The 14,729-nt window shown below is 40.1% G+C and overlaps 1 protein-coding gene across 1 annotated transcript in view; it reads left to right on the top strand.

Annotated features, from left to right (window-relative positions):
* The window catches only part of Ipo11 (importin 11), a 136,842-nt gene that overhangs the window by 6,000 nt on the left and 116,113 nt on the right, over positions 1 to 14,729 (top strand). The window contains exons 2-3 of the mRNA XM_029544005.1: positions 6,259 to 6,402; positions 11,792 to 11,892. Coding sequence (XP_029399865.1) covers positions 6,265 to 6,402; positions 11,792 to 11,892 — 239 coding nt within the window. The 5' untranslated portion in view covers positions 6,259 to 6,264. The remainder of the gene's footprint in view (positions 1 to 6,258; positions 6,403 to 11,791; positions 11,893 to 14,729) is intronic.

The following is a 14,729-nucleotide window of genomic DNA, read 5'->3' as shown; positions in this document are numbered from 1 at the left end:
TCAGAAGAGGGGGTCAGGTTTCGTTACGGATGGTTGTGAGCCACCATGTGGTTGCTGGGATTTGAACTCAGGACCTTTGGAAGAGCAGTCGGCGCTCTTAACCGCTGAGCCATCTCACCAGCCCCCATGCAGTATATTTTAATAAAGTTTTCTCCTCCTTCAACTCTTTCTGTATTCTCCCCGCCTCCCTACCCACCCAATCTCAAGTGTTCTCTCTCTCTTTAAAAAAAGCTAAAAATACCAAAAACTCAAACACAAAACACCACCAAACAAATAACTGAAAAAATCAAAACAAAGCAAAATGGAACAAAAGTTCACAAAAATGCTAATTCGTTTGGTGTTGGAGCTGTGCTGGAGTATGGCTGATGTACTCTGTGGCATGCTACTGGAGATTTGTGATTTTTATTTCCCCCTTTGCCCATAGGTGTCCGTTGCAGATAGCTTCTTGGTTAGGGATGGGACCCCATGTCCATTTCCCCCTCTTAGTGCTAGGACCTACTCTGGCTTGAAGCTGTGCATTTCTTCTGCATGCTGTTGCATAAGTTCTGTTGTCTGGAAGACACATTCTTCTCTTCTGGTTCTTACAGCCTTTCTGCCTCTTCTTCCCCATAGATCCTGGAGGTTTGAGGGAAGGGGTTTGATGAAGGCATCCTATTTAAGACTGAGTGCCCCAAAGTCTCACTTTTTGCACATTGTCCAATTGTAGATTTCTGTGTTTATTACAGTGTACGGCTAGAAAAAGCTTCTCTTAAGGGGCATGGCGGTGATCCATGGATATAGTGGTATGTTAATAGGAGTCATCTTACTGCTATGTTCCTTTAGCAGAGTGATAGTAATTAGTTTTGCTCTAGGCCATGACCTAACTAGTCTCAGGTTCCTGGCCCTGTTAGCAGTGTCAGGTATAGGTTCCATCTCATGGAGTGGCCTTAAATCCATCAGAAAGTGGCTAGTCACTCCCATACTCTTTGTGACTGTTCACTAGTATGTCCTATAGGTAGGTCACTCCCATGAATGTTTATTTCTTAACTACTAGATATGGAACCTAGAAGCCCTGTGTGTTCATAGCTTGCCTGTTCCCACAGAGGCTGCTAACTTGTGTCTTTCCCTCCTCACTCTTTAAAGGCATTCTTGCTACCTACAGACTAGGTAAGTTATACTAGAAATATATTTTTGGATAGTTTTGCAGGCTGGCAGTGCACAGATCGAGGTGCAGATAGATTTAATTTTATATAAATCCCTGTCGTTTACTCATGTTCTGCCATGCTAAACTATAGTTCTTCAAAAGTAATTGGATTCAAATACATTCAGATCTTGTTATGCCAGGAATATGCCTACCCTACCTAAAGCATGCACTCATCTTGGGGACTCTTACTCATCCTTCACAACTATGCTTTTCCCTCCCCTGTGAGGAAGCCTCTGCTAAGCTTACTAGAGTAGAAGTAGCTAGGTTTTCCTTTGTAACAGCTTACCACAGTCTTTACAGTATATTTTAGCTTGTTTTTTCCCCTTGTAGAATTGATCACAAAGATTCCTATGGTATATTTCTCCCAGAGTGGTGGATGGCCAGTAGAGGCTGTTTTATTGTTAAAGACTGTGAGTGTGGGTGGAGTTACCCGAGTGGTACAGGAGTATTCTGAGAAGGATAGACTGAGGAGGCGTAAAAAAGGGAGAGGCTTGGCTGCTTTTTGTGGCTTTACTCAACTATAGAAGAGACGAGGAATTATTTAAAAATTGATTACTCTTTGCTGTTTGTATTTTGAGATAGTGCTTAGTATGTAGTTTTGGGAAGTTTGAAACTTGTCCGTAGACTGTGGGCTTGAACTGGAAGAGATCATCTGCCTTCTGGGTGCTGGGGTTTCAAACGTGACTGTATTTGGCCAAGTTCATTTAACAGCTTTTTTTTTTTTTTTGGTTGTTGTTGTTACTATCTAGTTTATTTAAACCAAACATGGTAATACAGAAAAGAGACCGAGGTGGCAGCTGCCCAGAACCTTTGTGGGCTACAGTGCAGAACAGCTATGAGTCTTTGGACTCATACTTCAGTAACAGACAAGTCAGTTTAACACCTATTTTTTTATTACTCTATGACAGGTATTCTGGATTCTAGGATACATTTTGAACAAATTTAAGCCCCTCTTCCCTGGTCATTAAATTTAAATTGAGAGGCTGAACTGTAATGATCTATACATAGTAACATGTCAGGGTTTTAATAGTGTTCACAGAAAGATTAAGGCAGTCAGACATTAGAAAACCTGGGTTGAGGGATTGTTATGCTTCACTTTTGTTGTCAACTTGACACAAACTAGGGTCAGCTGGGAAGAATTGCCCCCATCATATGGCCTTATTGCCATGTCAGTGGGGAATTTTCTTGCTTAGTATACATTGATGTAGCACCCCAGCCCAGTGTAGGCAGTGCTATCCTTGTGCAGGTGAGCAGACCTGCATGCCTTATTCTGTGATGAGAGATGATGGCATATATGAATGAAGAATACACATCCCCCCCCCCTTTTTAAGTTTTTCAAGACAGGGTTTCTCTGTGTAGCCCTGGCTGTCCTGGAACTCAAAATGTAGACCAGGCTGGCCTCAAACTCAAATCCTACTGCCTCTGCCTCCCAAGTGTTGGGATTAAAGGCATGTGCTACCACCGCCTGGCCAATAATACACATTTTTAAAAAAAATTATTTATTTATTTTTTTATATATATGAGTACACTGTAGCTTCCTTCAGACACACCTGAAGAGGGCATCAGATCCCATTACAGATGGTTGTGAGCCACCATGTGGTTGCTGGGATTTCAGCTCAGGACCTTTGGAAGAGCAGTGCTCTTAATTGCTGAGCTGTCTTTCCATCCCAAACACATATTGTTAAACTTTATGTAGTTCATGGTTTGTTAGGTAAGCTACAATTAAGCAAGGAAATAGGTATAGTCATAGAAATGTTTAGAAGATAGGTCAGCATGAAGTAGTGCTTTCCTGTCTTGTGCAGTTGGAGATGTCCACAGAAGGTCATGTTTGCCGTGAGCAGTAACTTTAGTAATACTGTTCATCAGCAGCATGTTACAGCTAGAGAATACTGTGGTGACTCATCTAGGGGAACTAGCAGTTTTGCTAGAATCAGGGTTAATTTTTTTTTCTCTACAAGTGGTCAATCTCCCTTTTTCCTTCCTCCATCCTCTCTGTTTTTTCCCTTTTCTTCCAAGATCTGGCTATGTAGCCTAGCCTGGCCCTGAATTCATAATTCTCCTTCTTTAGTCTACAGAATGTTGTTGGGATTACGAGTGTGTACCAACATGTTGTTTGTCTGTTTGTTTGTTTTTCCTCACCTTAATCCCAGCATCATAGAGGAAGAAGCAGGTTGATCGAAGTTTGTGAGTTCAAGGCCAGCCTGGTCTACATAGTAAGTTCCAGGACAGTCAGAGCTGCATAGTAAGATCCTGTCTCAAAAAAGAATGAAGCTTGTTTAAGTTAATAAACTGTCCCTTTCTTTAAGCTTTCTAACAAGTAACGTTTTTATATTAAATTTGTTGTATGCCTTATGCTTTTGGTTTTGTGTGTGTGTGTGTGTGTGTGTGTGTGTGTGTGTGTGTGTGTGTGGTCTGTCTCTGGAGGCCAGAAGAGGGAATGAAATCCTCAGCTGGTGGTTATAAACTGCCTGATGTCTGTGCTAGACTCCAGATTTGAGTCTTCTGAGAGGACAACAGGTACTCTTAGCTGCTGAGCTTTGCTCTAGCCCCATGGTTGGGTCATTTGCTTGCTTTCTGAAAAAAAAAAATTTTTTTTATTTTTTATTTTTTGAGATTTTAATATAATTACATCATTTTCCTTTTCCCTTTCCACCTTCCCATAACCTCTTCTTTGCTCTCTTCCAAATTCATGGACTTTTTTTCATTAATTGTTTTACATACATATGTGTATAGAACCCAGATTCCTGTGCATGACAGGCAAGTGCTGTACTAAGTTACATCCCATCCCTTTTTTAAAAAAATGAGATGGAGTCTTGCTAAGTTGTCCAGGCTGGCCTAGAACTCTTGATTTTCAGAAATCTACATGGGGGACATTTAACCCTGGCTCTTTTGAATTATAGTGGTACACACCTTTAATCCTAGCACACTAGTGGAAGAGTCAGGCAGATCTCTGAGTTTGAGGCCAGCCTGGTCTACATAACAGATTCTAGGAAGCTGGGGCTACATAAAGACTCTTGTTTCAGGCAAAACAAAATATTCTAGCACTTGTAATCATCTGCCCTTTAAGTTGACAATGTTTTTCCAATTAGAGCACCTGCTTTAAACTATCTCAACTCCTAACGGAAAGTGCTGACAGGAAGCAACGCCTTTATGGGTGTTGAAGACTTGTGTTGAGAGGTTGGTGCCATTCTTTGGTAAACTGTTTATTATAGTTATTTCCAAGACACCATCTCTTCAACCTTTAACACTTAAAATTCACATTTATTTATTGTTCGGTGTGGTGTGTGTTACCACAGCATACTCGGGGACAACTTTGTGGGAGCTAATTCTCTGAACTATGTTGGTCCTGGAATTTGAATGCAGGTCATCACATCAGGCTTGGTTAGGTCCTCTGAGATATCTTGCTGGTCTTGCTTTTAGTCTGAGATGTGGTCTCATTACATGGACCAGGCTGGCCTTGAACTCAGGGTGCCAGCATAGTCAGATACTGGTAAGGGCCATTGCTGATTGCAGACTTTTTATTGTATCCTTATATGACAGAAAGAATAAGGTGGCTCTCTGGTGTCCTCTTCAGCTACATTTAGACCATGCTTGGGGAATCCATCCTGATGGTCTAATACCTACCTAACTTCTCAGCTCCAAATACTTAAATTAGGCCTTAGATTTCAGCATATGAACTGGGGAAGGTACATAGTCATTTATCACATAACAGGATTGCCGAGGACTGGACTCAGTTGGCCCCTCAACCCGCAGGAGAATCAGGGTCTCGATATTCAGGTGGGCAAGGAATTGGTGGGGTGACAAACACACGAACACAGGGAGTGTTGATCTGAATGTAATTTCTCTTTTTTTTTTTTTTCTTTTGAATGTAATTTCTCAAAGCGAGCATCAGACTTATATTACAGAAGAAAACAAGGATGTTAGGTGATTCGTTAAGGTCTTCCAAGGTACATTGAGGTTTCCCGATTCAAAATGACTTTTTACCAAAAACAGAGAAATATATACACAAAAGCTGACAGGAACCAGGCAGTGTTTACAACTGGGATCAAAAACAATGTGCCCTTTCCATAGTTAATCCACCTTCTCCATAGGCCATTGTAAATTCCTGTATATGGGAATAACTCAGCTGCTATTCTAAGTATTTACTCTAGTTCCTTCTTAGACCACAACCTTTCTTCTTCCTAGGCCATTGTAAATTCCTTCACATGGGAGTGACTTAGTTGTTATTTTATGTATCTGTAGGGAACCTCCATTTATCAGAGGAACCCACCAACTTTCTTCTAATATGTAATGTAGTCTGCCATACATGACTGTAATGCGAATTCTAAATTTACTTTGTTGAACTAGCCCTGAGATTTCTAGCTCTTATCCAGTAAATTGTAATGCCTGATTTTTTTCACTGTCTATCAACACTGGAGGCTTTTCGTCTGAATGAGTAGCATTACCTATAATATAACACCGACTGTCGCAAGGACACATCTGGAGCATTTGTGCTATGGGATGCCAAGACTCCAGAAGACTTAAGTTTCCATGAAACTTTTGGCCTCAGGGCTGCGTCCAAGCTTTTGGGTCTGCCACACAGACTTCACTAGAGTGGGTGTGGCACAGGATTTTCTTATCCCTCCTTTATTTTTGAGACATTCCTGCTACATGCAAGGATTGCACTGGACTCAGTTTACTTTTTAAGTATCATTAAGTCTCTCTCGCTGTTCACTTTCAGTGATTTTGATAACACTAGGGAGGGGAGGCCGAGGTAGGAGTGATCCCAGAGTAGGAAATCAGCATTTGGAAACTTGAGGTTTTGTGTATGTGGGCTCTCCAGTTTCATTTTACATTTACTTTGTGAAACAATAGAAGACAATTTTCTTTAGAAATATATTGATTTATGTGAAGTAATTGGAATTATGGGAGTTCTAAGTAATGTTGTACCTTGTGCATAGAAAAAGTAAAAGTCAGAACGCGGGTGACCAGGAAAAAGTGCTTTTCAAACCCTGCAGACTTCCCTCCATTTATGTTACTGTACATTTTTGTATTAGATATAATGTGTATTCAAGTGTGCTAACTTACCATTGCAGGCTTCCATGGATCTCAATAGTGCCAGCTCTGTAGTTCTTCAGGTCCTAACACAGGCCACCAGTCAGGACACTGCTGTGTTGAAGCCAGCCGAGGAACAGTTGAAACAGTGGGAGACACAGCCAGGTTTCTATTCGGTGTTGCTGGTAAGTAGTTCTTGAGAGTGTTTGTTTGTTTGTTTGTTTGTTTTGGGGGGGAGGGTTTTAGAGACAGGGTTTCTCCGTGTAGACCTGGCTGTCCTGGAACTCACTCTGTAGACCAGGCTGGCCTCGAACTCAGAAATCTGCTTGCCTCTGCCTCTCAAGTGCTGGGATTAAAGGCGTGTGCCACCATGCCCGGCCAGTTTATTTTTTAATACGGTGATAAATCATTATTTTATTATTCTGTAACTATGGAGATTTATGGGCTTACTGAAACTGATCCACATACTTAGCTGCCACTGTCACCATCACCACATCACAGTAAGGCTCCTGAGTATGTTTTACACATGGTTTTTGGTGAATCAACATTTTAATGAAAACTTTTGTGTTTTATGTTTTTGAGACAGAGTTTCTCTATGTAATCGTGGCTGTTCTGGAACTCACTCTGTATATCAGGCTGGCCTTAAACATAAAGAAATCCACCTGCCTCTGCCTCTCCAGTGTTGGGATCAAAGGCATGCACCACCACTTGGCCTAATTTAAACTTTTAATAGAGGAAGTCACTTTTTTTGGCTCTATTTTTTGGGGTTGATTAATGACTTTCTGCTTTTATTGTCTAAGCATTCATTCTGTATAAGAAACTGGACAGGATATATTCTCAGTGTCTCTTGAGACATCTCAGGCTGTGATGGTTTTTCAGTTTGACACATCAGTCCTGACATCAAGACGATAGGTAGTATCTTCTCTTTATCCCTATTTCAATGCAAACGTAGTGTCTAGTGCATGCTCGGCAAGGACTCTCCCTTGACCTGGCCTCCCTGTGCCCTCTCTTTCACTTTAAAACATTGTTTTTGGCTTTGCTGAGACAGTCTTACTGGTAGCCCTGGTATGTAGACCAGGCTGGCCATCAACACGGTGATAGCACCTTGCCTCTGCCTTCTGGTCGCTAGAATTAAAGGCATGTGCTCCCATGAGTGGCAAAATGTGGTTGATGGTTTTTTTTTTTTCATCTAGAAATTTAAATATTTTCTTTTTATTTCTTTTTCTTTTTTTAGAGATTTATTTATTTTATCTATATGAGTACACTATAGCTGTATTTAGATACACCAAAAGTGGGCATCAGATCCCATTACAGATGGTTGTGAGCCACCATGTGGTTGCTGAGATTTGAACTCAGGACCTTTGGAAGAGCATTCAGTGCTCTTAACTGCTGAGCCATCTCTCCAGCCCTTAAATATTTTCATACAGAGAATCTTTAATATTTTCTGGCATTGAACTCTAATCTCTGCCTCCACCTCCTGAATAAGTATATGAATTACTAATAACTGCTTAAGCTTATTTTTTCTCCTGTTTTGCTTTTGCATTTTGTTTTGCGTTATCATTAGTTGTTATATTAGTGCATTTTCATAAAGTATTTTTCTTTTTTTTTTTCTTTTTTCTTTTTTCTTTTTTTTCCTTCTTTTTCGCTTTATTTCTTAAGTATTTTTATTTATTAGTGTACATGTGTTTGGGTATTTAGAGTCTTTGGGGGAGGGATTGAGTCTGGGTCTTGTTGTATGACAGGTGTTGACTTCCAATCAGTGATCCTCCTGTCCAGCTCCTCAGTGCTCCACACCTAGCCTGCACATATGGACATTTGTAAAAAATGCTGTAGGCATGGCTTCTGCTGCTCTTACAGCAGATTACATTGGAGCAGTGGTTCTCAACCTTTATAATGCTGTGACTGCTTACCATACTTCCTCATGTTGTGGTGACCCCCAACCATAAAATTATTTCAGTGCTACTTCATAACTGTAATTTGGCTACTGTTATGAATGTAATATAAATATCTGATATTCAGGATGACCCATAGCTTGAGAACCACTGCTTTGGAGAGTCATGCACATATACATGCAAAATACATACATACATACATTACATACATACATACATACATACATACATACATACATACATACCTGGTTATTTCCAGGCTGGCTTCAACATGCAGTGTAACCAAGGATGATTTTGAATATCTGATTCTCCGGCCTCCACATGCCAAGTATTGGGTTACAAGCATGCTCCTTCATGCTCATATTACAAGGTGGTAGAGATTGAACCTGGAACTTTATGCATGGTAGGCGAGCATTGTCCCAGCTGAGTTATAACTTTCAAACTTTAAAAAAGATGGAGTTGTACTCTCTAGCTTAGGCTTGTGTGTAGTTTGCTTCCTTGAACAGGCTAATTTTGAATGCTTCTTGCCTCAGCCTTTTGAATATTGAGCATAAAATAGTTTTTGAATAGGGCATGGTAGCCCCATAATCTCAGGAGGCTGATGTAATGAGGCAAAGATCTTAAGTTTGAGGCTAGGTTGGTCTATGTAGCCAGTTAATATACCGAGACTTTCTCATACTCACCAGCAGTATAAATAATGATACGGAGGCTTCTACAGTTTAAGGTTTAGGCCTATTGTTAGGGTAGTCTTCCAATTGGCTCATCTAATTTGACCTGACTGTCAGGCCTATAGCCAACCCTGTGGCTAGCTGTATACTACCATCTGATTTCTTTCCCTCTGCCATCATACTCTCTCTTCCTGGAAGTTCCACGCCCTATTTTCTGCTCTAGGTATTGGCTGTCAGCTCTTATTATAACCTTTATTATAACCACTCAGTATCGAGACAACCTCTGGTCTATTTCTAGATTGCTTTTAGTCAGGTGGGGAAAGATGAATATTTACAAAGTGGAAAACCTGGTGATGGGTCAAAGAAATGACAATACCAGAATCCTGCCAGCACTTAGTTCTCTGATGGTACAGAATTAACAGATAAAAATACAGAGACACACCTTTACACAAAGTGAGGAAAGATAACCCCAACAAATTAAAGTCTAGCCTGGACATGTAGACTCATACCAACACTCATACTGAGGGAGATGGAGATAGAGATAGGGGTTTTCACGGGGTAACGAAGGGAGCAGGGCTACTGGGTTACTATTTTAAAATTATATTTTGGAGGTTCATCTTGCTGTTTAGTACTGACTGGCCTAGAATTTGTTATGTGGACCAGACTGGCCTGGAACTCACAGAGATACACCTACCTTTGCTTCCTAAGTGCTACAATTAAATACAAGCACCAGCATGCCTGGTTTGGACTAGGATTATTTTAAAACTTGTTTTCTGTGCATGAGTGTTTTGCCTGCATATATGTATGTTTGTGCACTATGTGTGTGCTTGGTGCCCACAAAGACTAGAAGAGGCCATTGGATCCTCCTGTAATTATTGACAGCCATCAGATACGGGTGTTAGGAACTTAGTCCAGGCCCTCTGCAAGACTAACAGGCTTTCTTCTCCATTGAACCATCTTTCCAATTTTCCAGGCTAACCTTTTTAAAGCTTATTGGACAATAGACATTTCCCCAATTGATTGCCAAGTTCACGTGGTTTATCTACATTCTTGCTTTCATAGTTTGCTACCATTGTGCAAAGCAGTAACCATGGATTAGTGATTTGACTAACATAGCTTGTTATATCATGTTTCACCTTATATCACTTAAAAGTGCTATTGTGCCAGGCATGGTGATACACACTTGGGATGGAAGCAGGCAGATCTCTGTGAGTTTGCAGGCATCCTGGTCTATGTAGTAATTTCCAGCCCTGGCTACACAGTGAGACCCTGTTGGATGAGTAAAGTGCTATCAGACTCATTTGTAAGCATGGTTGGTTTTTGTTTTTTAAATCTTATGAGTGTGTGCCCCTGTATGTGTGTATGTATGTACCATGTGTATGCAGTGCCTATGGAGGCCAGAAGAGGTCATCAGATCCCACTGGAACGGCAGTTACAGACGGTTGTGACTCTCCATTTGTATTCTGGGAGCTGAAGCCAGGTGCTCTGGAAGAGCCACATGTATTCTTAACTGTTGACCATTTCTCTAGCCCCATGAGTGTGATTGCATTGGTAAGTACTCTTGTTATTGTGAAATAGGTTATTGTTTTCTTTTTTTTTTTTGTTTTTTTGTTTGTTTTGTTTTGTTTGTTTGTTTTTTCGAGGCAGAGTTTCTCTGTGTAGCCCTGGCTGTCCTGGAACTCACTCTGTAGACCAGGCTGGCCTCAAACTCAGAAATCCGCCTGCCTCTGCCTCCCGAGTGCTGGGATTAAAGGCGTGCGCCACCACGCCCGGCAAGTTATTGTTTTCTTATTTAGTTACTTTTCCTATTGCAATAAAACACTCCAGCAAAACCAATTTATGGAAGGACAAGTTTATTGAGGTTCATTCACAGTTCAAGAATCCATTTCGTCATGGTTGGGTAACAGGAGCTTGAAGCCACTGGTCACATTGCATCCATGCTCAGGAAGCAGAATGCAATGAATGATTATGCTGAGCTAAGTTTTCTCCTGTTTCTGTGGTCCAGGATATTTGCCCAGCAATAGTGCCCCCTACTTTTAGAGTAGGTCTTCTCAATGTAGTTAACTGAATCAATCTATTTGTTATTTCCAATTTTTTTTTTTTTTTTTATCAAGGAAATTTTCTAACATACTTGAAAGAATAGTATAATGAATCTTTACATATTTATCTGTTGGTTAAACTTAATGGAATGCTATTGAGTAGGCATGCTATCTTCTTATATCCCAGGCTCTCACTGTTTATCCCAGCCTGACCTGGAACTTGAGATGCATCTGCCTGAGTACTCTAAATGCTGGGGTTCCAGTAACACCTGACTAAGGATTCCTTTCTTAGTGTACATAGAAGAAATATATATTTTAAGAAAATATCAATATGATATATATTGTGATGAAATTTAAGCAAAATAAATAAAAAATCTGGGCCAAGGTTGTAGGTCAATTGCTAGAGTATGACCTACCATGCATGCAGCCCTGGGTTCAATTCTCAGTATCTCATGAGCTGAGTATGGTGTTGTGAACCTGTGATACCAGCATCGGGAGGTGGAGGGATGAAGTTCAAGGTCATTATTGACTGTATAGCAATGTATATTGGTCAGCCTGAGATAATCGAGATATTTTCTCAAGAATCAAACATAGGGCTGCTTGGTGGAGTGTTTGCCTCACAGACATGAGGAATCCAGTTTGATCCTCAGAACTCAATGTAAAAATGACAGGGGTGGTGGAGCCAGAGACAGGGTGGTCCCAGGAACTCACTGGATTGCCAGTCTGACCTAATTGGTGATCGCTAGGCCCTTGAAAAACCCTGATTGAAAAGGAGATGGGTGGCATTTCTGAGATGACACCTGAGGTTGTCCTCTGGCTTCCATATGAAACCATCCACACAGTGAACTTGCACACACATGGAATGGTACAGACCCACAAAAAATAAAGCAGGCAAATCCATGCCTTATTTTGGTATGTTAATTGTATTTTTATATGATTGCATATTTATTCTAATGCAATTTTTTTTATTCACAGAATATTTTTACGAATCACACCCTTGATATAAATGTAAGGTGGCTTGCTGTGCTGTATTTTAAACATGGGATTGATCGTTATTGGAGGCGTGTAGCACCACAGTAAGTTCTCTTGGCTCCAAGTGTAACCCATTCCTAATGAAAGAATGAGATGGTACCTGTGTATGCACAAGACTGTGTCAACTGTTAATTGGGACAGCAGAGAAGTGAGCATGATCTTTGTGTAAGGACGACATGGAAATGTGCAAAGCATTTGATGTGTAAAAGAAAACAAATGTGTTAACTACTGAAGAAATGTATTCGCATAGTTCAACAGCCACATCATTGGTTTTCTACCTGGGTTTGTGTCCTCTCATGCATGTGTGCTTACGTGGGTTTTTGCCTGCCTATCTTAGTGTACAGTTTTTGAGGATCTAGCTGAGTGGCAGAATCCCCTTAAAGAAGTAAAATGCTTTGATTTTTTTTTGTTGTTGTTGTTGTTGTTTTTTTTTTTTTTAAAACTAACAGAAGGTTGAGGCTTTTCTTTTTTATTAGATATTTTCTTTGTTTTGATTTTTGAAAAGGAAATCCTATATTATATCTGCATTCAGTGAATTTTCATTTCTTTGTCTTGCATTTTCTCTGGGAAGAATGGATGGATATCGTACTTTTACAGTTTCATTAGATTAAGCTTTAAGTAAGAGTAAAGTGAGAAGATTCACTTTAGGAATTAATTAAGACATAATGTAGTTTATGGACAGGCAGTGCAGACAAGCCTGTAATTTTGTTAGAAAATGGATTTTGCTGAATAAATAATGTAAGCTGTGCTCTCCAGTAGGTGGCACTAAAACTCTATAGGTTTTTATTTGGATAAGTAATTTAAATTGTTTTATTCTGAGTATTTCTGAGTGCCTGTGAAGCCTACCCTTGAACTGTATCAGAAAGTACTGGCAAATTTTTAGGCCAAACTTTAGTATGAAGATAACTCTTTTTTATTTTAGGAGTAATTGATGGTTTGGATGAAAAATGAAGCAATTAATGATGAGAGATTGTGTGCTTGTTTGCATTTTGGGACAGGGTTTGCTATATAGCTGTGGCTAGCCTAGAACTTGCTGCATAGACCAGGCTGGCCTGGAACTTAAAGCTAAACCCTTGCTTGTGCCTCTTGAATTCTTGGATTACAGGCACATGCCACTATGCCTGACTAAACTAGTCTAAACAGTTAAGGAAGGAATCGAGTGTTGAATAGTCTTGTAGTGTATTCAAATAAACGTGGGCCTGAAGAGGAACATACAAAGGTCACAAAGTTGGTGGGTTAGGAATTGATTTTAGCTGCAGATTTGAAGCACTGAAAAGTTTGTGGTTTTGCTGTTAGTTATAGTTCTTATTCTGACCATTGTTTTCAGAGGATGAGAATCAACTGACTTAAGCTTATATGTCATTTTCATACATCATTCAGTCTAACTGGGCCATAATTAGGTGCTCTCCATTCTATTTGAGATAAAGCCTTAATTAAAGTGCAGATTTATTTTGAAGATTTGCTCTAAGGATTGATTGTGTGCACAGTGCATTTGGAAGTAGGCACAGAGTCACATGGTCTTTACTCCATTGCAGGACCTGGTGCCTTTTAAAAAAAAAAATTATTTATTTTATTATATGTAAGTGAGCCACCATGTGGTTGCTGGGATTTGAACTCAGGACCTTCGGAAGAGCAGTCAGTGCTCTTAACCACTGAGCCATCTCACCAGCCTGACCTGGTGCCTTCTTATACAGTCAACACTTTTGTTTCCATTTTCTGTGATGAAGTTTTTTCAGAATTAAATTCCTATGTTGTTATTATTTTGTAAAGACTTATCAGACTGTGGGTTACTGTCAAACTCCTTCCAGTGCTGGGACTGCAGACCTGTGCCACGGTGGTTATACCATGCACTCTGTACAGAGTTGCCATAAGTTGCCCCTGGTTGGTGACACCAGCCTTTTCATCTTTCCTTTAATTGCTGTTTTTTTTTTTCTTTAAATAAGATTTCATATACTTTTTGTTTTTTGGAATTAACTTAATGTTTCTTTATTAACTTGATGAGATGGAAGTTTAGATAAGTTTATTTTCAGTTCTTTTAAATAGTTCTTAATCTAAATATCTAAAGCTCAAGATGCTCCAAAATCTGAAACTTTCGATTACTGCTCTAATACCACAGGAAGGGAGGTCTACAAACCCACCTCATGGTACATATCTCAGTTACTGCATAAGTGCACTACAGTATTCTCCCAAGTTACCTTTAGATCATGTGTATTAGGTGTGCATAAAACAGGAGTGTATTTCATGTTGTACTTGGGTTCTATCTTGAAGATATCTTATGTATATGGAAATACCCAACAATCTGAAAGAAATAACCTGAACTCTGAAACTGATTTCTGAAGCATTCGGACATGGCAGTCCGCCTGTGTGGACATTTAGAACACTAAGGGTTTTCGTGTAACCATGACTTCAGTTCTGTTGCAAAAACCTAGAAATGTAGTCTTCTTTTCATTTCATTCATTCTACTTACTGATTGGTTGATTGGCGGGAGGTGAATACTGTCATGTCTTTTTCCCCTGAGCTATACCCTAGCTCCTCATTAGCATTTTAAACAGGGCAAAGTGGCTCAAGCATGTAGTTTCAACTTGAGACTGAGGCAGGAGGATTGCTGTGAGTTTGAGGCCAGCCAGGGTTCCATGATAAGGTCTGGGTCAGCCTGGTCTGCAGTGAGACCCTGTCTCAGATCAAATAGAATGTTTTAAGGTTTGCTTGAATTATCTTTTTCTATAAGAAAGCTTATTAGTATTCCTCAAGGAGCACAGCAGCCATGGTGGTAACAGGCTTGCCAAGTGATGGCTTCCAGACTGACAGCTATAGGTTAATCGGCAACAGACTGTCCTGGAACTCACTCTGTAGACCAGACTGGCCTCAAACTCAGAAATTC

The sequence above is a fragment of the Mus pahari genome, chromosome 11, assembly GCF_900095145.1.
Source record: "Mus pahari chromosome 11, PAHARI_EIJ_v1.1, whole genome shotgun sequence".
Taxonomy (NCBI): Eukaryota; Metazoa; Chordata; class Mammalia; order Rodentia; family Muridae; genus Mus; species Mus pahari.
The sequence above is the reverse complement of the archived record's forward strand: the minus strand, read 5'-3'. Positions and strand labels throughout refer to the sequence as shown.